General features: G+C 42.8%; 1 protein-coding gene across 1 annotated transcript in view; it reads left to right on the top strand.

Annotated features, from left to right (window-relative positions):
* LOC106565209 (leucine-rich repeat transmembrane neuronal protein 4) overlaps nucleotides 1-26,844 on the top strand; it is a 143,832-nt gene extending 116,988 nt beyond the window's left edge. The window contains exon 3 of the mRNA XM_014132079.3: nucleotides 20,731-26,844. Coding sequence (XP_013987554.1) covers nucleotides 20,731-21,036 — 306 coding nt within the window. The 3' untranslated portion in view covers nucleotides 21,037-26,844. The remainder of the gene's footprint in view (nucleotides 1-20,730) is intronic.
* The last annotated feature ends 318 nt before the right edge of the window (nucleotides 26,845-27,162 follow it).

Here is a 27,162-nt window from a genome sequence, read left to right as displayed (position 1 = left end):
AATGCACCAAGTAGGGAACCAACAGGACCCTGAACAGCTTCTACCGTCAAGCCATAAGACTGCTAAATAGTTAGTCCGCGTAGCTATTTGGTTAACTATTTAACTATCTGCATTGACGTCTTTTTGCACTAACTTTTTTGACTCATCACATACTACTGCTACTGTTCTACTATCTGTCACTTTATTCCTAGTTATATGTACATACCTACCTCAATTACCTTGTACCCCTGCACATTGACTTGGTACTGGTACCACTTGTATATATAAGTTATCATTACTCATTGTGTATCTATTACTACTTTTATTATTACGTGTTTTACTTTTCTATTACGTCTCTATTTTCTTTCTCTCTGCATTGTTGGCCCGTAAGTAAGCACTTCACTGTTATTCCACACCTGTTGTTTACGAAGCATGTGACAAATAAAATTATATCATATTTGATTCAGTATTTTTTCATGTAGTTTGTTTACGATACAGATCAAAGCAATATAAAGATCAAAGCAATATACAAAAAGGAAACGTCTCACATTCGGCTTGCAGCATAATGATATTGTTCTGCTATTGTTCTCCCCCTAGCCTGTAACAGAACACTAGTTCCAGCTCACCTCTTACTGCTGAGTGACTTCTGTTCTGCACCCGCGGAGCTCTTTGCACCACACAGTCTTGGGCACAGACTTCTCTGATTAGGCCTGCACCCTGAGTCACAGTTAAATTAAAATGATTATAGAGTCAGCCTTGAAAACCGTCTGGAGAAGCCATTCAATTATGCACCAATCAGCCCTGCTTTTAGCCAAGCTGATTTGGGCCTAGCCCCACTAGCAGGAAGTAGAGAAGCCAGTGGACACATACCCCCTTCATCCAACAAAGAGTTTCCCTGCTTCTCTGGCACTGCTATTGTTAGTGTGGATGGTTTAGGGCATGGAGTATTCAACTCTTACCCTACAAGGTCCGGAGCCTACTGGGTTTCTGTTCTACCTGATAATTAATTTCACCCACCTGATGTCCCAGGACTAAATCAGTCCCTGGTTAGAGGTGAACAATAAAGAAACGCAGTGGAACTGGCTCTGAGGTCCAGAGTTGAGTTTGAGGAGTTTAGGGCATTTTACAGTACAACCGTACAAGGCCATTTTGAATTAAGGTTGGACAGAAAAACACTGCAAACTACTCCGAAGATTGACAAGATGGCACTGGAGAACAAGTCTGACGATTTACGTATTCCTAACCAATTGTGTTTTTTTTTGTTCATTTCTTTGCGTTGTTTGTAACTTTTTATTAAATGTATTTTGTACTTAATGTTGCTGCTACAGTCTCTTATGACCAAAAATAACTTCTGGACATTAGAACTGTGATTACTTACCACGGACTGGCAGAATCTTTTTTTTCCTTTAACGAGTCTAACGAGCCCGATGTGAAAGATATTTTACTTTCCCGGGAACAGGCCCAGATCCCCGTCATTTGCGTGAAGAGAAAGCAGAGAAAAAGGTGCCAGAGGGCAGGCTGCCTTCTGAGAATGCGTAGGCGAACCAAATAAACCCCCACTTCCTTCCATTCTGCTAGCAAACGTTCAATCTTTGGAAAATAAAATCGATGACCTACACGGAAGATTAAACTACCAATTGGACATTCAAAACTGTAATATGTTATGCTTCACGGAGTCGTGGCTGAACAACGAGATTATCAACATACAGCTGGCTGGTTATATGCTGTATCGACAGGATAGAACTGCGGCGTTTGGTAAGACAAGGGGCGGCGGACTATGTTATTTTGAAAATAACAGCTGGTGCACGATATCTAACGAAGTCTCAAGGTTTTGCTTGCCTGAGGTAGAGTATCTCATGATAAGCTGTAGACCACACTATCTACCTAGAGAGTTTTCATCTATATTTTCGTAGCTGTCTACATACCACAACAGACTGATGCTGGCACTAAGACCGCAGTGAATGAGCTGTATTCCGCCATAAGCAAACAGGAAAACGCTCACCCAGAGTTGGCGCTCCTAGTAGCCGGGGACTTTAATGCAGGGAAAATTAAATCCATCTTACCAAATTTCTATCAGCATGTTAGATGTGCAACCAAAGGGGAAAAAAACTCTGGACCACCTTTACTCTACACACAGAGACACATACAAAGCTCTCCCTCGCCCCCCATTTGGCTAATCTGATCATAATTCTATCCTCCTGATTTTTGCTTACAAGCAAAAAATTCAAGCAGGAAGCACCAGTGACTCGATCAATAAAAAAGTGGTCAGATGAAGCATATGCTAAGCTAAAGGATTATTTTGCTAGCACAGACTGGAATATGTTCCTGGGATTCCTCTGATGGCATTGAGGAGTACACCACATCAGTCATTGGCTTCATCAATAAGTGCATCGATGACGTTGTCCCCACAGTGACCGTACGAACATACCCCAACCAGAAGCCATGAATTACAGGCAACATCCGCACTGAGCTAAAGGCTAGAGCTGCCGCTTTCAAAGAGCGGGACTCTAACCCAGAAGCTTATAAGAAATCCCGCTATGCCCTCAGATGAACCATCAAACAGGCAAAGCGTCAATACAGGACTAAGATCGAATCATATTACACCAGCTCTGACGCTTGTTGTATGTGGCAGGGCTTGCAAACCATTAGACTACAAAGGGAAACACAGCCAAGAGTTTCCCAGTGACACAAGCCTACCAGATGAGCTAAACTACTTCTATGCTCGCTTCGAGGCAAATAACACTGAAACATGCATGAGAGCATCAGCTTCCGGAAGACTGTGTGATCATGCTCTCTGCAGCTGATGTGAGTAAGACCTTTAAACAGGTCAACATTCACAAGGGCGCAGGGCCAGATGGATTACCAGGATGTGTACTGCAAGCATGCGCTGACCAACTGGCAAGTGTCTTCACTGACATTTTCAACCTCTGCCTGTCCGAGTCTGTAATACCAACATGTTTTAAGCAGACCACCATCATCCCTGTGCCCAAGAACACTAAGGTAACCTGCCTAAATGACTACCGACCCGTAGCACTCACGTCTGTAGCCATGAAGTGCTTTGAAAGGCTGGTCATGACTCACATCAACACCATTATCCCAGAAACCCTAGACTCACTCCAATTTGCATACTCCATGCCCTAACAGATCCACAAATGATGCAGTCTCTATTGTACTCCACACTGCCCTTTCCCACCTGGACAAAAGGAACACCTATGTGAGAATGCTATTCATTGACTATAACTCAGTGTTCATCAACATAGTGCCCACAAAGCTCATCAATAAGCTAAGTACCCTGGGACTAAACCCCTCCCTCTGCAACTGGATCCTGGATTTCCTGACGGGCCACCCCCTCGCTGATCCTCAACACAGGGGCTCCTCAGGGTGCGTGCTCAGTCCCTTCCTGTACTCCCTGTTCACTCATGGCTGCACGGCCAGGCACGACTCCAACACCATCATTAAGTTTGCCGATGACACAACAGTGACAGGCCTGATCACCGACAACGACGAGACAGCCTATAGGGAGGAGGTCAGAGACCTGGCCGTTTGGTGCCAGGACAACAGCCTCTCCCACAACATGATCAAGACAAAGGAGATGATTGTGGACTACAGGAAAAAGAGGACCAAGCATTCTCATCGATGGGGCTGTAGTGGAGCAGGTTGAGAGCTTCAAGTTCCTTGGTGTCCACATCACCAACAGACTAACATGGTCCAAGCACACCAAGACAGTCGTGAAGAGAGCACGACAAAACCTATTCCCCCTCAGGACACTGAAAAGATTTGGCATGGGTCCTCAGATCCTCAAAAGTTTCTACAGCAGCACCATCGAGAGCATCCTGACTGGTTGCATCACCGCCTGGTATGGCAACTGCTCGGCCTCCGAACGCAAGGCACTACAGAGGGTAGTGCGTACGGCCCAGTACATCACTGGGGCCAAGCTTCCTGCCATCCAGGACCTCTATACCATGCAGTGTCAGAGGAAGGCCCTAAAAATTGTCAAAGACTCCAGCCACCCTAGTCATAGACTGTTCTCTCTGCTACCACACGGCAAGCGGTACCAAAGCGACAAGTCTAGGTCCAAGAGGCTTCTAAACAGCTTCTACCCCCAAGCCATAAGACTCCTGAACATCTAATCAAATGGCTACCCAGACTATTTGCATTGCCCCCCCCCCCCCCCCCCCACACCACTTTTCTACACCACTGCTACTCTCTGTTGTTATCATCTATGCATAGTCACTTTAATAACTCTACCAACATGTACATATTACCTCAACTAACCGGTGCCCCCACACATTGACTCTGTGCCGGTATCCCCCTGTATATAGTCTCGCTATTGTTATTTTACTGCTGCTCTTTAATTACTTGTTACATTTATTTCTTATTCATTTTTTTTTTATTAACTGCATTGTTGGTTAGGGGCTCGTAAGTAAGCATTTCCATGTAAGGTCTGTTGTATTCGGCGCTTGTGACTAATACAGATTTGATTTGATTGTGATTTTTGATTTGATAAGATGTAGGATCTTAATGGCGATATTATATTTGATCAAACCTGTCTCCCAGATGTTTATCCAGGATAAGAATATAAATAGGTACCGCTACCTGTGGTGACTGACCATAGCTAATCTGCTAGGAAATATCATAGCATTCACCTTGATACATCTACTAGCAGCGGCTGCTACCAAACAATGCTTGTTAGAAGGAAAAAATGACTTCCTATAATAGGCCTAGTGTGACACACAGGAACAGTTGTGTCCTTTCAGACATCTGACTAGCTGTGAATAAACAGTGATAATGACTCCTTCCCCTGTGAGCGTTCCTCATTGACTCCAAATAGGACACAACAGCCACAAAGGAGGTACATCAACTTAGCATAATGGAAGTAAAAGGCAACTTTAGCTGCACGATAGGAGCAGGACAACGAGACAATTTGTAAGGGCTATAATGAGAAAACACGCATAGAATATTTTTCTATTCTCCCTCCAGCTGAACTTCACAAGGCATGTGCAGCCTGCTGATTATAGTCTCACAAGTCCTGCCACTTAAAATATCATGACGTCTTATGACATTTATTGTAATGTTTACGACAATATGTTATGGCATTGTTATGATGTATAATTGAAGTGAAGTGTTTTATAACTAAGCATCCTCTCTGTGAAATGGTTTTGAACCAGTCATTGTCAGTTGAGGCCTGTTTCGATTTGACAGTAGCACTTCTCCAGTAACAGGTGTAATAATATATTCAGATCACTTATACCAGGGAGCACACTGGATTACTGTGATTCCAGGCATCCTTTAATATCAGCCGTTTCTTATTATATAGACAGTGCTGCTCGGGTTACCTCAAGGAAGTCATTTAGCACGTCAGACAGTCTATCTGAGCTATCACAGACACCGGGAAACAGCAATTACAGCAACAGGGGAGAACCACCGGCCCACTTTTAAGTCTAAACTGAAAGTGAATGAATGCTACATGATTGAAAGGGAGGAGTAAGGATAAGAGTAGCAGCACTGTATTTCTCTCCTTCTCCTCCTCCCCAGAGAATGCTCTATGCAGTGAGGCATTCAGACATGTCAAGAGTTTTGTGTGATTGATCCAGAAGAGAGAATCCATAGCCAGTGAGACTGAATCAGCATCAGCCCATTGTGAAGTCTTACTTAACTATACATCTTAATAGAAAGATGTATAGTTATCTTTATATTATTTTTCTCTAAGCATTTCGCTGTTAAGCTACACCTGTTATTTACGAAGCATGTGATCATCACATCAGAGAATATCAAACAGGGCTGTACTGTTGGCTGTGGTAAGGACTTGATCGAAAAACAGATGTACCTTAGCCTCGGTAACTGCCTTGGTATTGATCTGACACAGACAGGGCTGTACCGTAGAGGCAGTGGACGTGGTGAGAGACGCTGTCAGTCAGATGTGTACAGTGCCTTCAGAAAGTTTTCACACCCTTTGACTTTTTCCACATTGTGTTGTGTTACAGCCTGAATTTAAAATGGATTAAATTGAGATGTTGTGTCACTGGCCTATACACAATATCCATAACGTCAAAGTGGAATTGTGTTTTTGTCATTTTTGCTAATTAATTACAAACGAAACATCGAAATGTCTTGAGTCAATAAATAAAAATAATAAAATAAATACAAATACAAATACAACATGTATTGTCTCAGGGGTGTGAATACATATATTTCTGTATTTCTGTATTTCATATTTCTGTATTTCATATTTCTGTATTTCATATTCCTATTCATATTTCATATTCAATACATTTGCAAAAAAACACATTCTCACTTTGTCATTATGGTGTATTGTGTGTAAATGGGTGAGAAAGAAAATGTATTTAATCCATTTCGAATTCAGGTTGTAACACAATAATGTGGAATAAGTCAAGTGGTATGAATACTTTCTAAAGGCACTGTATGTGTTCAAGAGGAATCCAATCTCCAAGGTCTCCAAAGTCTCAATTTTCAGAAGAATTGAGATTGAAGATTCAGATCTTCATATTTTTTACATTTGAAGAATTCCCAGTTGTTGTCCTCATATTCCAATATTCACTTAATCTGATATTGTATTCCATGTATTCACAACCTATTCTGGGATTGGGTGGGTTGTGTGTGTGCATGTTGCTATACAGCCAGCAAGGTTGTTGTTGGAAACAAGGCCATTGATTACCAATATGTGAAAACATCTTTCTGAGTATGTGCCTGCGTGTGCACGTGTGTTTAGTATGTAGTATTTTACTAGGATCCCCAATTTGCTGCTGCCAAGGCAGTGGCTACTCTTCCTGGGGTCCAAACAGGAAACAAAACACAACAAATAGAATACTTAATATACATAAACCTACATAATACAATATATAATACAATGCAAATTACAATACCAAATATATACAAAATGTCTGTGTGTCTCTTCACAGTCCCTGTTGTGCCGTTAGGTGTTCTTTTTTCAGTTTTTTCAATCTGGTTTTATTGCTAGCTTGAGTTACCTGGGGTGGCAGAGAGTTCCATGTAATCACAGCTCTATTTAATACTGTGCATTTCCCAGCCTCTGTTCTGGACCTGGGAACTGTGAAAAGACCTCTGGTTGCATGTCTTATGTGGTACTGATTAGTGTCCGAACTGCTTGAACAGACAGTTCAGTACCTTCAACACATGAACACCTCGCACAAAGACCAATAGTGAGGAGAGATTGACATGCATGTCATTGACATTCGCCCTCCGTGTACATCTAAGTGCAATACGTGCTGCTCTGTTCTGGACCAACTGCAATTTGCCTTTGTCCTTCTTTGCTGCAAATGACCGCACAACTGGGCAGTCATCCAGGTGTGACAAACCTAGGGCCTGTAGGACCTGTCTGGTTGATTGAGACATCAAGAAAGCAGAGCAACGCCTTATCATGGACAGACCTCTCCCCATTTTAGCAACCATTGAGTCTATATGTTTTGACCATGACAGCTTGGTATCTTGGGTTACACCCAGCAGTTTAGTCTTCTAAACTTGCTCAATCGCCACATTATTCAATAATATATCTAGATGAGGTTTATTGTTGAGTGAGTGATTTATCTCAAAAAATGTTTTTAGTTTTTGAGATATTTCCAGCCTAATGCTAGTTAAACTGACTGAAGCTCTATGTTAAGGGTGTCAGTTATTTATTTTACTGTCGTAGCCGGCATGTATACTGTTGAGTCGTCAGCGTATATAGACACACAGGCTTTTTTCAAGATTAGTGGAAGGTCATTAGTAAAAACAGAAACAATAATGGCCCAAGCCGGCTGCCATGCGGTACACCACACTCAACCAAATTTGCATTAGATAGGCTTCAATTAAAGAAAACCCTATGTGCTCTGTTAGATAGTTAACTCTCAATCATGATAAGGCAGAGGATGTAAATCCATAACACCTTTGTTTTTTCAGCAATAGGTTATGATCAATGATATCAAAAGTAGCACGGAAGTCTAACAAAACAGTTCACACAATCTTCTTATTATCAATATCTTTCAGCCAATCATTAGTAATTTGTGTCAGTGTTGAGCAGTGTTGAGCATGTTAAGTGTGCCCTACCCTATAAGCATGCTGAAAGTCTGTTGCCAATTTGTTTTCTATAAAATAACATTGTATTTGATCAAACACAATTTTTTCAAAAAGTTTGCTAAGCATCGGTAACAGGCTGATTGGTTGTCTGTTTGAACCATTAAAGGGTGCTTTGTTATTCTTGAGCAAAGCACTCCCTCCAGCCTGAGGGCACACACCATCTTCTAGGCTTAAACTGAAGATGTGGCAAACAGGAGTCGCAATGTATTCCACTACTAACCTTAGCATTTTACCATTTTGGTTGTCTGTGCCAGATGACTTGTCCTTATTAATAGATAGCAACAATTTATTCACCTCTTTTACACCAACTTTGCGGAACTCAAAACCACTGATGTGTTGTTATGTGAATTTACTGTTATGAGCAAGTATTACGTATGTTAATTTGTCTAGGATTTGTGTGTGAGTAGGTGATGTCCCTGTGGGTGCGATAATTTCTAAAGGCCATTGTAAATATTGTTGTGCTGTCAACAATAGCATCCACCAAGAGCCAACTAATGAAATATTTATCAGGGATTTGAGGATCCAAGCTGTTTTAATTACCATTTGCAAAGCAGGCATCTAACCACATTTAGTAGAGAAACACTGGTCTTGTCACTCAGTATTTGCATGTGTCTCTGTGTGCATCTGTGCTGCTGGGTGCATGTTGTGTTGTTGTTATCTGTGTGCACATTTCAAAAAGTAAGCAAGTGATTGAGAGCGAGCGAGACAGAGAGACAGAGAGAAAGAGAAATTGTTAGGAAAAGTTTATATGGGAAGCAGCTGTGCCATTTTCGTCTCTTGCAGTGCTGCATCAAGGTCTAGGAATGTGCCAAGTCGTTATACTTATTATCTGGCCCTACACTGTCTGAATAGTGCCTAGCTTCCTGCATAGCAGTCCTAACCTGTATGCATTACCTCTGATTGATATTCAGCGCTGTGATGCACCAGCCTCAGAGGTGCTGCCTGGTCAAGGTTTCTCAGTGAAATGTTCGCTTTGATTGTGAAGAGTGATCACGATGTACGCTGCGTGTATGCAAACAACATATCTCTTTAGGGGCTGTTTCCAACAACCTGGATTCTTCTTCCCCCATCACTTTAGCCCACATGGTTAATTATTTTTTACAGTTTAAAACGTACACCCCCTCATTAATTCAGCAGTCCACAATCTATCATAATTACTACCAAATAAGTTGTTGTTGCTTTAATTAAAATTAGTGGCTGTGATGCTCACTCATTAGAATACCCGGTATCAGACACACACTCACTCACTCAAACACACACATACACACACACTTAATCACATAAAGAAAACAGTCAAACTAAGCGATGCCACACTCAAATAAGCTACCCAGCATTGCACCGAGGCTACTTCTCACACTGCTGTACCTTCTCGCTAATGCAATCACACAAAGAGTGGTGGGCGAGGAGAGAGGAGCGGCATTACACCACACTATAATTACAGCCTGACATTTCACAGCAAACTCCCCTTTTCAGCTGTATAAGCCCTAAATGAAATTCTGTTGATACGGGAAATCAACTTTATGAGTAAAACCACTTCGTCCAGATAGCATTTTTGTGCTGTTGAACCTGCTGCACCTGTATTATATATATACCTTCCTTTGTTTGGTACTTACAGTACAAGCAAAATAACTCCCAATGCTTTTACTGTCTTAGAGTGATACGGCCGAGGAGGCTGAGATCATGAGGAAATTGAGTGACCTCATAGTGCTGCCTACCATTTAAGATGCATCTCTTACCTATATCATGTTTATTTCTATTACAAGCAAATACCTTTTGGAGAAAGGACAATACAAGTGAGTCAGAGAGTGGGCGAGAAAGGCAGAGACAGAGACGGAGATAGCTAGGTAAGTTAAAGTTATGTATATTAGAGAGTGGGAGAGACAGGAAGAGACAGGGACGGCGATAGCTAGGTAAGTTAAAATTATGTATATTAGAGAGTGGGAGAGACAGGAAGAGACAGGAACAGAGATAGCTAGGTAAGTTAAAGTTATGCATGTATATTAGAGAGTGGGAGAGACAGGAAGAGACCGGGACGGAGATAGCTAGGTAAGTTAAAGTTCTGTATATTTAGAGAGTGGGAGAGACAGGAAGAGACAGGGACGGAGATAGCTAGGTACAGTTGAAGTCGGAAGTTTACATACACTTAGGTTGGAGTCATTCAAACTCGTTTTTCAACCACTCCACCATTTTCTTGTTAACAAACTATAGTTTTGGCAAGTCGGTTAGGACATCTACTTTGTGCATGACACAAGTAATTTTTCCAACAATTGTTTACAGACAGATTATTTCACTTATAATTCACTGTATCACAATTCCAGTCGGTCAGAAGTTTAAATACACTAAGTTAACTGTGCCTTTAAACAGCTTGGAATATTCCAGAAAATTATGTCATGGCTTTAGAAGCTTCTGATAGGCTAATTGACATAATTTGAGTCAATTGGAGGTGTACCTGTGGATGTATTTCAAGGTCTACCTTCAAACTCAGTGCATCTTTGCTTGACATCATGGGAAAATCAAAAGAAATCAGCCAGGACCTCAGAAAAAAAATGTGTAGACCTCCACAAGTCTGGTTCATCCTTGAAAGCAATTTCCAAATGCCTGAAGGTACCACATTCATCAGTACAAACAATAGTACGCAAGCATAAAAACCATCGGACCATACAGCTGTCATACCGCTCAGGAAGGAGATGCATTCTGTCTCCTAGAGATGAACGTACTTTGGTGCAAAAAGTGAAAATCAATCCCAGAACAACAGAAAAGGACCTTGTGAAAATACTGGAGGAAACAGGTACAAAAGTATCTATATCCACAGTAAAACGAGTCCTATATCGACATAACCTGAAAGGCCGCTCAGAAAGGAAGAAGCCACTGCTCCAAAACCGCCATAAAAAAGCCAGACTTTGATTTGCAAATGCACATGGGGACAAAGATTGTATTTTTTGAAGAAATGTCCTCTGGTCTGATGAAACAAACATAGAACTGTTTGGCTATAATGACCATCGTTATGTTAGGAGGAAAAAGGGGGAGGCGAGCAAGCCGAAGAACACCATCCCAACCGTGAAGCACGGGGGTGGCAGCATCATGTTGTGGGGGTGCTTTGCTGCAGGAGGGACTGGTGCGCTTCACAAAATAGATGGCATCATGAGGAGGAAAACTATTTGGATATATTGAAGCAACATCTCAAGACATCAGTCAGGAAGTTAAAGCTTGGTCACAAATGGGTCTTCCAAATGGACAATGACCCCAAGCATACTTCCAAAGTTGTGGCAAAATGGCTTAAAACAAAGTCAAGGTATTAGAGTGGCCATCACAAAGCCCTGACCTCAATCCCATAGAAAGTTGGTGAGTAGAACTGAAAAAGCATGTGCGAGGAAGGAGGCCTACAAACCTGACTCAGTTACACCAGCTCTGTCAGGAGGAATGGGCCAAAATTCACCCAACTTATTGTGGGAAGCTTGTGGAAGGCTACCAGAAACGTTTGACCCAAGTTAAACAATTTAAAGGCAATGCTTCCAAATACTAATTGAGTGTATGTACACTTCTGACCCACTGGGAATGTGATGAAAGAAATAAAAGCTGAAATAAATCATTCTCTCTACTATTATTCTGACATTTCACATTCTTAAAATAAAGTGGTGATCCTAACTGAGCTAAGACAGGGAATTTTTTACTAGGATTAAAAGTCAGGAATTGTGAAAAACTGAGTTTAAATGTAACTGCCTAAGGTGTATTTAAACTTCCGACTTCAACTGTAAGTTAAAGTTCTGTATATTAGAGAGTGGGAGAGACAGGACGAGACAGGGACGGAGATAGCTATGTAAGTTAAAGTTCTGTACATTAGAGATTGGGAGAGACAGGAAGAGACAGGAATAGAGATAGCTAGGTAAGTTAAAGTTCTGTGTATTTAGAGAGTGAGAGAGACAGGAAGAGACAGGGACGGAGATAGCTAGGTAAGTTAAAGTTCTGTACATTAGAGATTGGGAGAGACAGGAAGAGACAGGAATAGAGATAGCTAGGTAAGTTAAAGTTCTATATATTTAGAGAGTGAGAGAGACAGGAAGAGACATGGACGGAGATAGCTAGGTAAGTTAAAGTTCTGTATATTAGAGAGTGGGAGAGACAGGAAGAGACAGGGACGGAGATAACAAGGTAAGTTAAGTTCTGTATATTGGGATGGCGGTCACCTAGGTCGTCCTGACATGTCTTATTAGTCAGGTCTTTAATAGCCTGGGTCTGGGTACACCGTCAGGCACACTCCTTCCCAATAACTCTGATTAAAGTAAGACAGACACAGCCTAGCGTAGAGCCAAGACTGGCCACACAGTCATTATTTTGCGCTGCGGTCATCACTTGGACAGAGCACCCAGGGTTCAGGCCAAGTAATCTGGAAAGTTTAAATTCACAAAGAATAGCAGAAAAATATTAAACGAATGGTATCCTTTTGACACAAATAACACCTCACCGTAACTTCCTTTATACCCGTTTTTCAATTTATCTTGCCAGACAACATTTCCACAGAAAAATGCACTTGCTTAAGAGCGAATGTTCTAGCAGTTGTTGTTTGAGTGTTTGCATCAGAGTCAGACTGTGTAGAGGACAGCCTTTTACTCATTACTACAGTATGTTGTTTCTTTCAACCCGGCATTAGCATGATGAACTATAGATGACTCACTCTAAAACTTATAGCCCCATGCTGACTTAGACTAAATGAAAGCCATGTGAAGTACCTACAAGGACACCCTGTTGTCTTTTTGCATTAATTCTCATCCCCTTTGTTTGAGTTAACTGAATAAGCCCCATCCTTATTCATGAGGGACACTTGTGATGATTTGAATGAGCAAACACACTAAGCCCTTCTATTGAATAAAAAACAACAACCTATAGGAGTCTATGGACAGATTCCCTGATGAATGAATCTGAGGTCCTTGACCCCTGTGTCAGGACAGTGCAGACACAGATTTATCCTTGAGCAAGGAACTGTGGACTAAAAGAGCAGTACATGAAATGTCACGACAGAATCTCTTGTTCCCACTCTGAGTGGAGAAGCAAGTGTTTTGTATTCCCAGTAGCAGCTACAGAGCCTGTCAAACTCTGAGAGGTTGTTGGCCATTTTAGCCGTACTACTTTTCCATGCAGCCGCAGAAACGCAGCAGAGAAATCAATAGCAGCGGTAATAATGCTCTGTTTTGAATGTGAAAGACTAGGGCATGGAGTACAAGAGAAAAACTTGGGAATGCAGTACAGGAGGACCAGCGTTAAGCATTGACTAACATTTCAAGGCCCATTTGCTGTGATCTGTCCTTAGAACCTCCTCTAGTGTCTGTACAGCTGAGGACACAGTGCATCAACGGTGGGCAGATGCTGGTGCGTGAAGGGGGCAGCGGACATTTTATTTAGCTCTGTATGCGTGTGTATATGTCAATGCGTGTGTGTGTGCTTATGTGTGGAGTGAAGCCGGTTAATTTGTGTGGTTTCAGAGACCTGTAATCAATACTGCAGTGCACATAAAGGGAGTGGCGTGCATTAAGGAATTAGCAGGAGGGCAACAGCTTGTTTAGAGAAATACTTTGATTTAAATACACACATGTGGATAGCACACCCGGATAACACACCCATAAAGGAAAACTCTGCCCCACTTCCAGGGCTATCTGCCCAATTATGACTGAGGACAGAGGGTGTCAGAGCTCTGTAGACAGGGCCAAAAGCCTGGGTGAAGAGTTTTGTGACAAAGCTGACTGGGTAGCTCTGGTCACAAACGTGCATTAACTCCCCTTATAAATTGTTTAGCGTGTTCATGTTTCCCCACATACTGTATGTAGTAATTCATTTATACTAAATATATATACTTTTGTTATTTTCTTCTTTTGTCAGCATCATGGGTATTTCCTGTGCGCAAGGCTAATTATGTGTAGTGGAAATGTTTGGTCAAGTTGCATTGTGACGTATTTCAGTTCCATATTTAAATGCAGTAATTTACCATTTTGCAATCCTCCCAGTGGATGTGATGTTCAGGTGCACATGAACACTTGCTACACTGACAAGAAAAAGTGTGTTTATTTAAATATTGTAATGTTTCCTGTGTTTGAAGTTTGCGTGTCTCGAAGCTCCATGTCTTGTCTGTCATGTCCGTGCAAAATGGGTGCGTGGCTCCATAGGGAGTACGTTTTCCCTCCTGTTGGCCTGGAGAACTATTATTATGAAATGTGTATTCATTAATGGAAAGTATTCTCGCTTTGAGGATAAGCTAGGAATGTTTAAAATGTTTATTTAGATGGGATATGTAAATGTGGGTATAATGAAGATGTCTGTTACATGATTTGATATGCCATATTTGGGTAAAGAGCTCCATGGTTAATGGTTTGGTCCATAGGGAAGGGCCATAGATATAAAGGTACCTGTTTCACCTGTGAGCTGGAGATATGTTGTAGCTCTGGTATGTGAGCTGGAGATATGTTCTAGCTCTGGTATGTGAGATGTAGATATGTTCTAGCTCTGGTATGTGAGATGGAGATATGTTCTAGCTCTGGTATGTCAGCTGGAGATATGTTCTAGCTCTGGTATGTGAGATGGAGATATGTTCTAGCTCTGGTATGTGAGCTGGAGATATGTTCTAGCTCTGGTATGTGAGATGGAGATATGTTCTAGCTCTGGTATGTGAGCTGGAGATATGTTCTAGCTCTGGTATGTGAGATGGAGATATGTTCTAGCTCTGGTATGTGAGATGGAGATATGTTCTAGCTCTGGTATGTGAGATGGAGATATGTTCTAGCTCTGGTATGTGAGATGGAGATATGTTGTAGCTCTGGTATGTGAGCTGGAGATATGTTCTAGCTCTGGTATGTGAGATGGAGATATGTTCTAGCTCTGGTATGTGAGATGGAGATATGTTCTAGCTCTGGTATGTGAGCTGGAGATATGTTCTAGCTCTGGTATGTGAGATGGAGATATGTTCTAGCTCTGGTATGTGAGCTGGAGATATGTTCTAGCTCTGGTATGTGAGCTGGAGTATTGTTCTAGCTCTGGTATGTGAGATGGAGATATGTTCTAGCTCTGGTATGTGAGCTGGAGTATTGTTCTAGCTCTGGTATGTGAGATGGAGATATGTTCTAGCTCTGGTATGTGAGATGGAGATATGTTCTAGCTCTGGTATGTGAGCTGGAGTATTGTTCTAGCTCTGGTATGTGAGATGGAGATATGTTCTAGCTCTGGTATGTGAGCTGGAGATATGTTCTAGCTCGGGTATGTGAGATGGAGATATGTTCTAGCTCTGGTATGTGAGCTGGAGATATGTTCTAGCTCTGGTATGTGAGATGGAGATATGTTCTAGCTCTGGTATGTGAGATGGAGATATGTTCTAGCTCGGGTATGTGAGATGGAGATATGTTCTAGCTCTGGTATGTGAGATGGAGATATGTTCTAGCTCTGGTATGTGAGATGGAGATATGTTCTAGCTCTGGTATGTGAGCTGGAGATATGTTCTAGCTCTGGTATGTGAGCTGGAGTATTGTTCTAGCTCTGTTATGTGAGCTGGAGATATGTTCTAGCTCTGGTATGTGAGATGGAGATATGTTCTAGCTCTGGTATGTGAGATGGAGATATGTTCTAGCTCTGGTATGTGAGATGGAGTCTTGTTCTAGCTCTGGGATGTGAGCTGTGTGGGGAGGCTGTCTATAGCCTGGTATACCCCAACCTGCTATAGTTGGTTTGGCAAGGTAGGCCTGATTGAGGCTTAGGTTTTCGATTCAAACCTGTATTTTGAGAGTCTGTTAATTTTGTAAATATTAATTGGATTTTGTCATTCACCTGGAACTACCTTCACTGGACAGTATTTTGGACCTGATCCAGCTGTCTCCTGCTAATTACTGCCCTTAAGGTTGTCCCAACATCCCGCCCCTACGACAAGCTTAGTCATTTGTTAGACCGTTGGGTTGGTTTTACAGCAGATGATGATTGCTTACGGAATGGAATAGGAATGTCAGAATGTTCACTTCACACACATACTAACCGGTGTCCCCGCACATTTTCTCTGTACCGGCACCCCCCCGTATGTATTGTTATTTTTTACAGCTCTCCTTTAATTACTTGTTACTTTTATCTCTTATTTTTATCCGTATTTTTTTTTAACTGCACTGTCGGTTAGGGGCTCGTAAGTTAACAATTCACTGTAAGGTCTACACCTGCATGTGACTAATAAAATTTGATTTGATTTGATACACACAAACACACACTTACACACAAACACACACATACACACACATACACACACAAACACACACATACACACACATACACTCACAAACACACACACACATACACATGCACATACACAAACAAACACACAGATGCAAATGGCCACACGGTAATGGACTGTACGTACATGGACTGTAGCTGCTTTCCTCTGGGGTCATGCTTTGTTTTTGTAAATGTGATGATGTTTGGCTAAACTTCCCCTCAGACACCGTCTGTTTTTCTGGGGCTGAAATCCTGTCTGGTGGGCTCCATGTCATGGATGCCCCCAGTGCAATATCTGTGCCGTCTACACGAAGAAAGGACAACATTAATGTTGCAGACTCACACACCTACACAGTGACACACACACATACACTGAGTGTACGAAACATTAAGGACACCTTCTCATTCCATGACAGACCAGGTGAATCCAGGTGAAAGCTTTGAGGCTGTTTTGAGGGCAAAAGGGGTGGGTGACACTCAATATTAGGAAGGTGTTCTTAATGTTTTGTACACTCAGTGTATAGGCCACACATACAGCCATGTTATTTTTCTCGTTATTGTTATTCGTTATTCACTGTGTATTTATTCCTTGTGTCATTATTTATATTTTAATTCACTTGTTTTATCTTTAACACTGCAAAAGGACCTGTAAGTAAGCATTTCACTGTTGGTCTACACCTGTAGTTTACGAAGCATGTGACAATTTGTATTTTATTGGATATTTTTAGGCCTACAGTTCAGTAGACACACACACACACACACACACACACACACACACACACACACACACACACACACACACACACACACACACACACACACAAAGAGAGGGAGATCACTCACGTTGCAAACACATTATGAAAACAGAGCTTTACCCCTGATGGCATTATAAGTACCTTACCAAAACAGCACTCTGGAACACAATTATTTCTATTCCATATAATCAGAGTAAGTGAAGTATTTTCATGACAAGTGAATTACATTTAATTAAATATAGATATCACATTGAAATAAATTATGGTAATGTCTTTCCACACTGTATTCTTTTTTAGCAGCTGCAAATGACTGTGTTTCCGGTCACTGTGCACACTGCTATCCGTAATGAGTACCAGGTATGTGCGATGGATACACTTCTCTGAATGTGACCTTCCACAGCACAGAGAATCAATGGCTCTGATTCCCTCTCACATCCTGGTTCCTAAGAGACTACCTGGAAACATACTGTAAGGTCATATTGCAAATGCATGAGTATGGGTCCGCTCTCCATCTTTCCCCTTTGCTATAGTATCCTAGTGCCCAGACAGACAGACGAGGCAGAGCTGAGAGGATCAAAGTGAAAGTGTTTTGGCGAAGCGGTCCAAGGGAACCATTTGCACTGTCTTTGCCCGAGGCACTGTCACTGTTATAAATATTAACCAATGGGGACATTTTTCTCTCTTTGGAGACAAACAAAAAGAACAATGTAAGCCAATTAAGCTAGTTCATCACACCAAGCGCATCAGTCTGAGATTTACACCTAATTCCATTCCACCTCTCTGAGGAGACAATTCAATCACAAAACGCTGAGGCCAGAGACTGCTGTGGATTTGCTGCTAGACCGCCAGGTGTGTGTTAACAGGTTCTCTCTCTCTCTCTCTCTCTCTCTCTCTCTCTCTCTCTCTCTCTCTCTCTCTCTCTCTTTGACACACACACACACACACACATTCCTTGCATTCTGGGCAGATTTATGCCCTGGCACTTCAATAGAATCCACTGAAACAGTTAGGAGTTAATATCCGTTAATTAATCAGAGGGGGGAGGGGTGTGTGGGGGGAGGATGGAGGAGGGGGAGAGACTCAGAGAGAGGGGGAGTAATCCGCTGAGTGCCCATAATGTAATGAGTATAGGTCTAGCTTAACGGAGTCCATTTGAGAGAGGGGGGAGGGACAGATTTGTGAAAAGAGGTCATACTTTCTCTGTAGTCTGTACAGTTTGTTTGTTTTCTGTATTTATTGACATAGCCCAGACTAGCCAGGAATTGGAACCCATAACACTGCATTCATTAACAGGGTTGGGGTCAATTCCATTTCAATTCCAGTCAATTCAGGAAGTAGTCTGAAATTCCAATTCTCTTCAATGCTTTTCAATGAGGAAATTGGAATTTTGGTTACTTTCTGAAATGACTGGAATTAAAATGGAATTGGCCCCAACCCTGCTCATTAGACACCAAATCAAGTCAATATAGCTCAGTGGGAGTATATGTTTTGTACTGTCTGATCTCTTTAACTTTGCTCACGGCTACTTTGATTGTTATTCCACACTTAGGGACTATTCTGCCTGTGGTAACTCTACTATCTGAATGACTGATCTTGCTCAACTGACTGGGTCCATGACTTCTACTCTTGCATAAACCTTGAATTCATGTTACCCAAAGAGGAGGCTCATTTTGTTTTTGCTCTGTCAGCCAACAAGACTAGAGAACTTATAGGGCTGAATTGATGCAGTGTCCTCCCAGACAAGACGGCACACTGGGAATTATTTCTCTCTCTCTGTTTTCTTTCTTAGCTTCCTATTTGTTATTGTTGTTTGTTTTGTTTGTATCTTGTCACAGCCGCCATTGTAAGATCTGATCGTCTATCATCGCTGTCAGGCACGTGTTTTATTCCAGACGGCTGCCATCTCTCACTATTGTTTCTGGGCACCTTTCAACCTCCACTAATTGGCCTTTGTTAAGGCAGTGAACTCAGGCAGTGAGTTGGGGAAAACGCTGGAAGTCGCTCATCTGTTTGTTTGGCACGGTGCTCTGGTTGTTGAGGGAATGGGAGACTTGACACAGCACCAAATGTGACGAGTGCTTCTGGCACTGACACAAGTGACATGGTGATGGAGCGAGCATAGTAATTTTGAGTTATGTCATTGTACTTGAATGAGGGGAGAATGCTGTAACAGCAGTGAACATCCTGTGTCTGTGGCTGATTTTGTGTCATTGTGGTTGTCTAGACTCTATGGAACTCTGCTTCAGTTTACACTGATCCTCTCTTTAAGTACGACATATTTATGTATGTGGACGGCTGCATGCCTATTTGAAAATAGAAATGAGCACGGTGTACACCGTATAACAAGACAGATGCTGCGCTCACGTTGGGTAAAAAGACATTGAGCAAAAGCTATTGTGTTTCTACCCACATTTGAAATGTTGAAGAAAATGTTGTGATCCATTTAATAAACACTAGAGACCAGCTAAATGGATAAAAGGGGGTGGCGGTAGCAGGAACAGTGGCACCTATTGGGCAAAACCCGGTACTTTCACACAAATTTATGGTAAATAATACAAGCAACTTCAATTGCTAATGTCTCTGAACAGGGGAAAAAAACATCACCAGATTTGCAGGGAATAAATTACATAGGATGAAGAAGCAATACTCAAAGTGCAGCTCCATACTACTTGTCAGACGGTTGTTGGGGTGGGATTGGCATGGTGTGTGGGGTGTTCGTGGGTGTCATGGTGTGTGGGGTGTTCGTGGGTGGCATGCTGTGTGGGGTGTTCGTGGGTGGCATGGTGTATGGGGTGTTCGTGGGTGGCATGGTGTATGGGGTGTTTGTGGGTGGCATGGTGTGTGGGGTGTTCGTGGGTGGCATGGTGTGTGGGGTGTTCGTGGGTGGCATGGTGTGTGGGGTGTTTGTGGGTGGCATGGTGTGTGGGGTGTTCGTGGGTGGCATGGTGTGTGGGGTGTTCCCCCATATTGTTGAACTTCCCAATTCACCGCTTTATTGACAATGTTTTGATCCGAAACGGCTCTTCCTCATGTCTTTCTCAATGGTCCAAATCAGATGTTGGGTACTATACTTATATATAATGTCAATATATAATAAATATAATATAATGTAAATCCTATAAATTAAAAGGGCCAATTTGGGTACAATCAATTAGCTTAATTTCTCAGAGATCAAATTAAATGTCAGCAAAATAATTTTGCGGGAATGCTCATCTTATCTGTTTTTAACTACAGAAAAGATTTCAGAATCATCTGAGATGGTGGGTGTCATGGCTTGCTGAAATGACATGGAACGATAAGTGACTGTGATATGTGGTTGTTCCACCTAGCTTTCTTACGATTAATCATTTAGGGAATTGATACACATTGTTATTGTTTTCTGACAAACGACTCACTGTTTGACAAAAATATTTGTTTGAATTGTAGATATTATTATAATTATTGATGATGATTTGTTCCCAACTGCTTGTTGATATCTACAGTGCTCAAAGCTCTCAACAAAAGATAGAAGCATTTGAGATTGACATCTCTGATGTTTTTTTCTCTCTGCCCCTCCTCTCCCTCTCCCACCTAATTTCTCACACATTCTCTCTCTCTCCCTCTGCCATTCTCAATCCCTGCGTCATCCTCCCTCTCCCTCCCTCCCTCCCTCCCTCCCTCCTCTAAACAGGCCCCGCACCAGATGGGCGCCCTAACGTACTACCGGTATGAGCAACCTATCGTGGACTACTGCCAAGCCCATCAGCCCCTGCGGCTCAACATGGGCTACGAGGGCCCCCCGCAGGGCCTGGAGGAGCTGGGGCCACGCGAGAGGGCCACCATACAGACTGTAGCGCTGCCCACTGTGCCCTCTGCCACCATGGGGGTGAGGGCCAGGCCCCGCTCACCACCCTCTATCCTCAGAGTCCCGTCCGAGGGCACCGGCGGTCCCTTCCCTCCCCCAGAGCGCACCACCACGCTCACCTTTGGACGCTAACAGCTGGAGCGAGAGGCTGTCATTTGAGGCAGGGTGGGGATGCCACAGATCCACCATGACTCTTGAATAGAGGGCGATGGAGCGGAGTGGTTCTTTGGGGCCTTTTTTAGCACATTGGCATGGGAAGCTACAAAGGGGCGGAGGTGAGGAGAAGAAAACAAAAAAATATCAATTTACATGGCTAGATGCCTTTGGCATCTGGCACCCGGAATGTGACCATTATGAAGGCTGATGCATCCTGGGAGTTCTGCTATCATCTCTCTTTATTTTTCCAAACACTTCAAAGTGGCCCTCCTGCTCCCCTCCTCCTGGCTCTTGGGAAACTTGAAACGTGATGCAACATGCATGACACGTTAACATTAACATCGCTTTGGTTACAGCTCTGGCCCATACAGCGACAACATTGTAGGGTGCCTGCACCAGGGAATGGATAATGACAGTTCTTTCACGCTGTGTTTGGAGTGAAAAAGGAATGTGCAATAAACAAGGTTTCTGGAGGAAAATGAAATGAGGGAGATATAAAGAAAAATAAACATCGTGACACAAAATCATGTTTACCAGAGCTCAAAGGCTTGCTGTTATTCCCATTAAAATTGCCAGTCAGCAGTCATAATGCTATCTAATGGGAATCATTTCATTAAAATGAGCTAATTTTTCTAAACAGGAGAATGATGTGGCGAGGGAAAAGAAGTAGAGCATTGTATGATTTCCATGGAGGTCACAGTCTCATGCTAAGTTCTATTCATGTGCTCATGTCATACCAAAGATGTGTTATTTTATATGTACATAATAGCATTTGTTTTCTTTATACTTTTTGTTTCTGAAAACATCCAAACTGGTACACATTAAATGGTTTACTTTTTATAAATGTACGTCTGCCACCTGTATACAGATATGTACAACCAAACCACATGATATCGTCTACGCAGGCTGCCGAGGCCTGTGTCTGTAAATGGTGGCGCAGCCTACTCAGTTTGCCAAGTTGTCATTACAAAAAGATAATTTGATGTAGTCCGATCTATAGGAAAAATATAGGAAGCATGTGTAATGGCTTGTCAAGATTTGGCAGCTGGCTGGAATTGGCCCACCATGTATTATACTCTCTATGATCTGGGGAATTCATGGGTTGATATCTATCTCATTAAATCCTTTAAATGGAATAGCTGGAAGTGAAGTATTAGGGCAGAATGAAGCTCTTTAAAATGCCAATGCTTTGCGATGCTCAGTTTGATCAAATTGGGCAAAGCAGTTAACAAGGTTGTCTGCAGGTCCTTCGAGGGACCTCAACTGAAGGTTGAATCTCTTACCACCTGTAAAGGCCTAGCAAGCCATTTTACATATTTGATTTCTCAAAGCAATGCTTCATTTTCTTGTAACTGTTTGTGATGTGACCGGTAGGTTGGTATTCTGGTAGGTTGGTGATGTACTGCTCCTGTGCTGCCCCCTACTCCCTCAGAGACAGTGCAGACACAGAGCCCAGTGCCTCATCGGGGCTTGTTGGACTGGCTGACACGTTGATGTTTCTTCGACCTCCAGATGAACTCACTGACTGTGGTGGACTGCCACTGGGGATGGATATTGCCTGTTAACAACACAGCCATTTGCCAGCCAGTGTGCCTGACAGTGTTCGGACGCTCACCAGATGAATGTGGACACTCTCTCTGTCACCCATGGCCACTATTGGACATCCTTAACCATTGATTGATGGAGTTGATGATGGACTTGAACATTTGTTGTGGTTGCTTTCAACCGGCATCCCCCACCCTCCTTACTCCCCATGTCCAAATAACAACATGCTATGGTAATTTTTGTATCTGTCTGGATAATTGTCTGTGGTCATCACTGGCCTGCCACAGGAGAAGGTAAGGGCCGGGACATGGATTGGGGGGGGGTATGCTTTTGTGAAGTTTCTTGACCTGGGAGCAAAAGTGACACTTTTTGAGATGATCAAAGATGTCAAGAAATTCTATAAAATACTCAATCAAAAGGACAAAATCCATCTGGACTTATGTGTCTTGTAAATATAGAAAAAAGTTACATATTTCGCTTCTTCTGAAACACAAACTGCTTGTGGCCAGAAGAGGAGCCTTATCCACGAACCAGTGTGAGGAAGGGAGTCTGTCCTGAAGATGGCTTTGGGAGGGAGGTGATGATTCCCACCATTTGCTCTTCTCTCCTTGTTTTAATGATGAATATGTTTCTAACTGCTCCCACATCCCTCCACCACGTCCCTCCACCACGTCCCTCCACCACGTCACCATTCTTGCAGAGATAGTCTATCACTGAGGTTATTAGTTATTTCTCATGGTCACACCCCCTACCGGAGCCACACATGACAGGGACATTGGAAGCCCTAACATAATGACTTGAAGTGTCAATAATTTGAAGTGTCTGGCCTGTAGTAGAGTATTTTTCATAGCAGGCTTCAAATAAGCCATTTTCTTGGTACAAGTCATTCTTTCGTTATTAAAGTTATTTTGAAAAGTTTTTTGTTGTGCCATGATAACTTTATTTTTCATTTAATAATTTACCAACCCCTAAGCAAACACAGAAATAATGCTCTTATAATGATATCATGATCTAGAAGTTTTTTCAGATATGCCCCACATATTACATAAAAACTGTCGGTTTACTCAAAATGGCTTCTGACTGCAGTGCTGGTTTGAGTTTAAATTGTAATAAATGTTGAGCAAATGTCTTTACAAATGGGACATCTCACTCTCAGTTCTATCAACGTCTTGCCTTACTCTTTATACCTCCCCTGCCCCCTGCCATCTCCCTGGCCTGGATCTCATCACTCCCCTGCCCCCTGCCATCAACCTGGCCTGGATCTCATAACTCCCCTGCCCCCTGCCATCTCCCTGGCCTGGATCTCATAACTCCCCTGCCATCAACCTGGCCTGGATCTCATAACTCCCCTGCCCCCTGCCATCTCCCTGGCCTGGATCTCATAACTCCCCTGCCCCTGCCATCTCCCTGGCCTGGATCTCATAACTCCCCTGCCCCCTGCCATCTCCCTGGCCTGGATGTCATAACTCCCCTGCCCCCTGCCATCAACCTGGCCTGGATCTCATAACTCCCCTGCCCCCTGCCATCTCCCTGGCCTGGATCTCATAACTCCCCTGCCATCTCGCTGGCCTGGATCTGATACCTCCCCTGCCCCCTGCCATCTCCCTGACCTGAATCTGATACCCCCCCTGCCCCCTGCCATCTCCCTGGCCTGAATCTGATACCTCCCCTGCCCCCTGCCATCTCCCTGGCCTGAATCTGATACCTCCCCTGCCATCTCCCTGGCCTGGATCTCAAACCTCCCCTACCCCCTGCCATCTCCCTGGCCTGGATCTGATACCTCCCCTGCCCCCTGCCATCTCCCTGGCCTGAATCTCATGTCTGTCTTTGGTGACTTTGGTGAACCTGTTTTATAACATTCTAATTCTTTCCGCATGCTGACTATTAGGGAAACCACATCCTGATATGAGTGTGTGCACTGAACTAGAAACAGAAAGTATGGAGAATCTTTCCTGTTTGACATGCCCTAGAACCACAAAGACATGTTTTCACACACACACACACACACACACACACACACACACACACACACACACACACACACACACACACACACACACACACACACACACACACACACACACACACACACACACACACACACACACACACACACACACACAGGTCACTTTGTTTTCTCTCAAGCAAGCTGTTCACTGAGCCCTCCATAGCCATTCCTCTCCTGAGTAGATTTCTCTAGCACAATGGGCCCTCCATTCTCCATGCAGTCTGTATGCATAGAGGCTTTTGTTGGACGAGGTTATACCCCAGAGAGAGGCTTTCCTCTTCTATCCTGGTAATACGTTTCTAGACCAGTCTTCATAATTTAGTTTTCTTCATTAATATGTTTCCTTAAGCAGTAATCTCTTAACAGCAGTCCAACAACGGTCAAAGCGATTTCACCCCAATATGTAATTGGAAGGTGAAATGAACACATTATAATCACAATTAAATTAGTGGCTAATAAATAATCGGTTTACCATTATCTACATCCATGATCAGCACTGATAAGGCCATTGGAATAAAAGGACCCTGCTGTCTTGCATTAACTAGTCTTTTGGCCCATTTTTCTTATGCCGTACTGTATGGGGGCTTTCAGCACAGGGACTAAACTTAAGGAACATCTGTGCTAGCCCAGCAATGCCGACAGGCTTTGTTTTTTCCTCTGCTTTGTTTCTTTTGGGTTTTGTTTTCCCTTCTACCCCCACCCTCCGAGTATGGGCTCAAATCCCTGCTGGGAACAGATTTTGCTGAAGGGGGGCTGAATGAAGGTCTGAAGTGTTGCAGGGAAGCCTTTCATATTTCCTTGTTTATGCTCAGAGGAATGGCTAAATGCAAATCACTAGGGGGAATGGGGAGGGGGGAAGAACAGAAATTAAGGAAAGGGGTAAGAACAAGGGGATTGTACTGTATTTGGTTAAAACAAAGGTTCCGCGTCCCATGCACACCAGGGGATGCTATCCTAACACCTTGCTACACATCTACAGTAAACATGTAGGAGGCGGCACACAGACACCTGCCTATCTCCTAAATCCTTCCACACCTTGGCTGTATGCAGTCTTATCACGCCTGGTGCACATGGCTGAGGATGCAGTGAGCGGTCTCATCATTGTACTCTGCAACTTCCCCACAGGGCCTAACATCTGCTGCTGATGTACCATGGCTTTTGTTGCCCAGGCTCTGTCACTGCTGGTGCACACCAAGTTTGTGGTGTCTTAAACCTGGTCCTTATATCTCACCATGGCTCCGGGCTCTGCAGCACCTCAGCCTCCCTGCCATCAACACAACACATCCCCCATCCAGTTCATCTGAGGCCAACCACAGAGCTTCAATGGCTTCTAAGTGATCAATAGATTTGAAAAATGTATTCCCAGCCAGATGTGGTTTTGGGTCGTCTTTTCTAGTCCCTGCCATCCATCTCTGAGTCCAATACTGGGGTGTTATACAGTTACAGTAGAGGGCCTCTATAGGGCCCAGAGCATGTGGAGACCTGAGGAATTACAGGACAGTAGGAGGAGCTCTTACATCCCTGTAATTCCCCTGAATCAATGTCCCATTACGGATGTTCAGGCCAGTCTTTTTACCTCCCCATTGATTGCTATTGTTCCATGCTGTTACATATTAGCTGTAAGTCTTTAACCTTAATCCCTATTGTCTTGACCCTAGTTTATAACCATTGCTTATGCCAAAGGGCAGAGTAAAATCTAAGCATAACCATTATCCTGTCAGAGAAACAGGCGATATTTTGGTATGACAAAGCATGTTTACACCCCTAATTGGATTTCTGTTAACAGAAAACAAGGAACACTACTTTCATATAGACTCCATTTTACTGCCACAGTCAATGTAGAGATGTGAACGTATAGTAAAACTGACAGAAAACAATATTATCATATTATTTTTCTCCTTGCCTGCTCCAAGCTTCTCCACACTCTCCCATCCCACCAATATCCTCTTATTCTTTCCATGATATTTCCATGGGAATTCCTGCTTTTCCCTCTCATCCATCTCCTAAGGAGGGCATTGATTTCTGTGGGATGTAAATATGCGCTGCATTGTTTTCTTCTGTAGTTGGTTTGTTGTTGTTTTGGTTTTTATATTTTATTTGTATGTACTCAGACCTAAAGCGGTTTTGTGGAGACCTGGTCCAAACGCAAAATATGGCTCTTTCGTTGAGTATATTATTGTCAGAAAATGTTTTGTAAAAATTTTGATGACGAAATCTAAAATAAATACATTTAAAGATTAAAATGTTCACCGCGTTGTTCCTCTGTTTTAGTTGTTGATACCTTACCCTAAACCACCAATTATGGTCTCTGAATATTATTGTGCCATATAGTAGCTCAACATGTATTGTATATGTAGTTAAACATATTCTGAGACAGCAGAAAAACTCCTAATTTCAGAAAAGCAATTAGGAAATATCAACGACAAATATTAAAACTGATTATGTGAGAAAAAAATAAGCACATTTTCATAAATACTAAGCTTAGTCTCTCATTTCTGTAATCCCTTCGGGCAATATAATACTATCAGTTCATATACGTACACACGTCA

The sequence above is a fragment of the Salmo salar genome, chromosome 01 (assembly GCF_965601325.2).
Source record: "Salmo salar chromosome 01, fSalSal1, whole genome shotgun sequence".
NCBI lineage: Eukaryota > Metazoa > Chordata > Actinopteri > Salmoniformes > Salmonidae > Salmo > Salmo salar.
The sequence above is the reverse complement of the archived record's forward strand: the minus strand, read 5'-3'. Positions and strand labels throughout refer to the sequence as shown.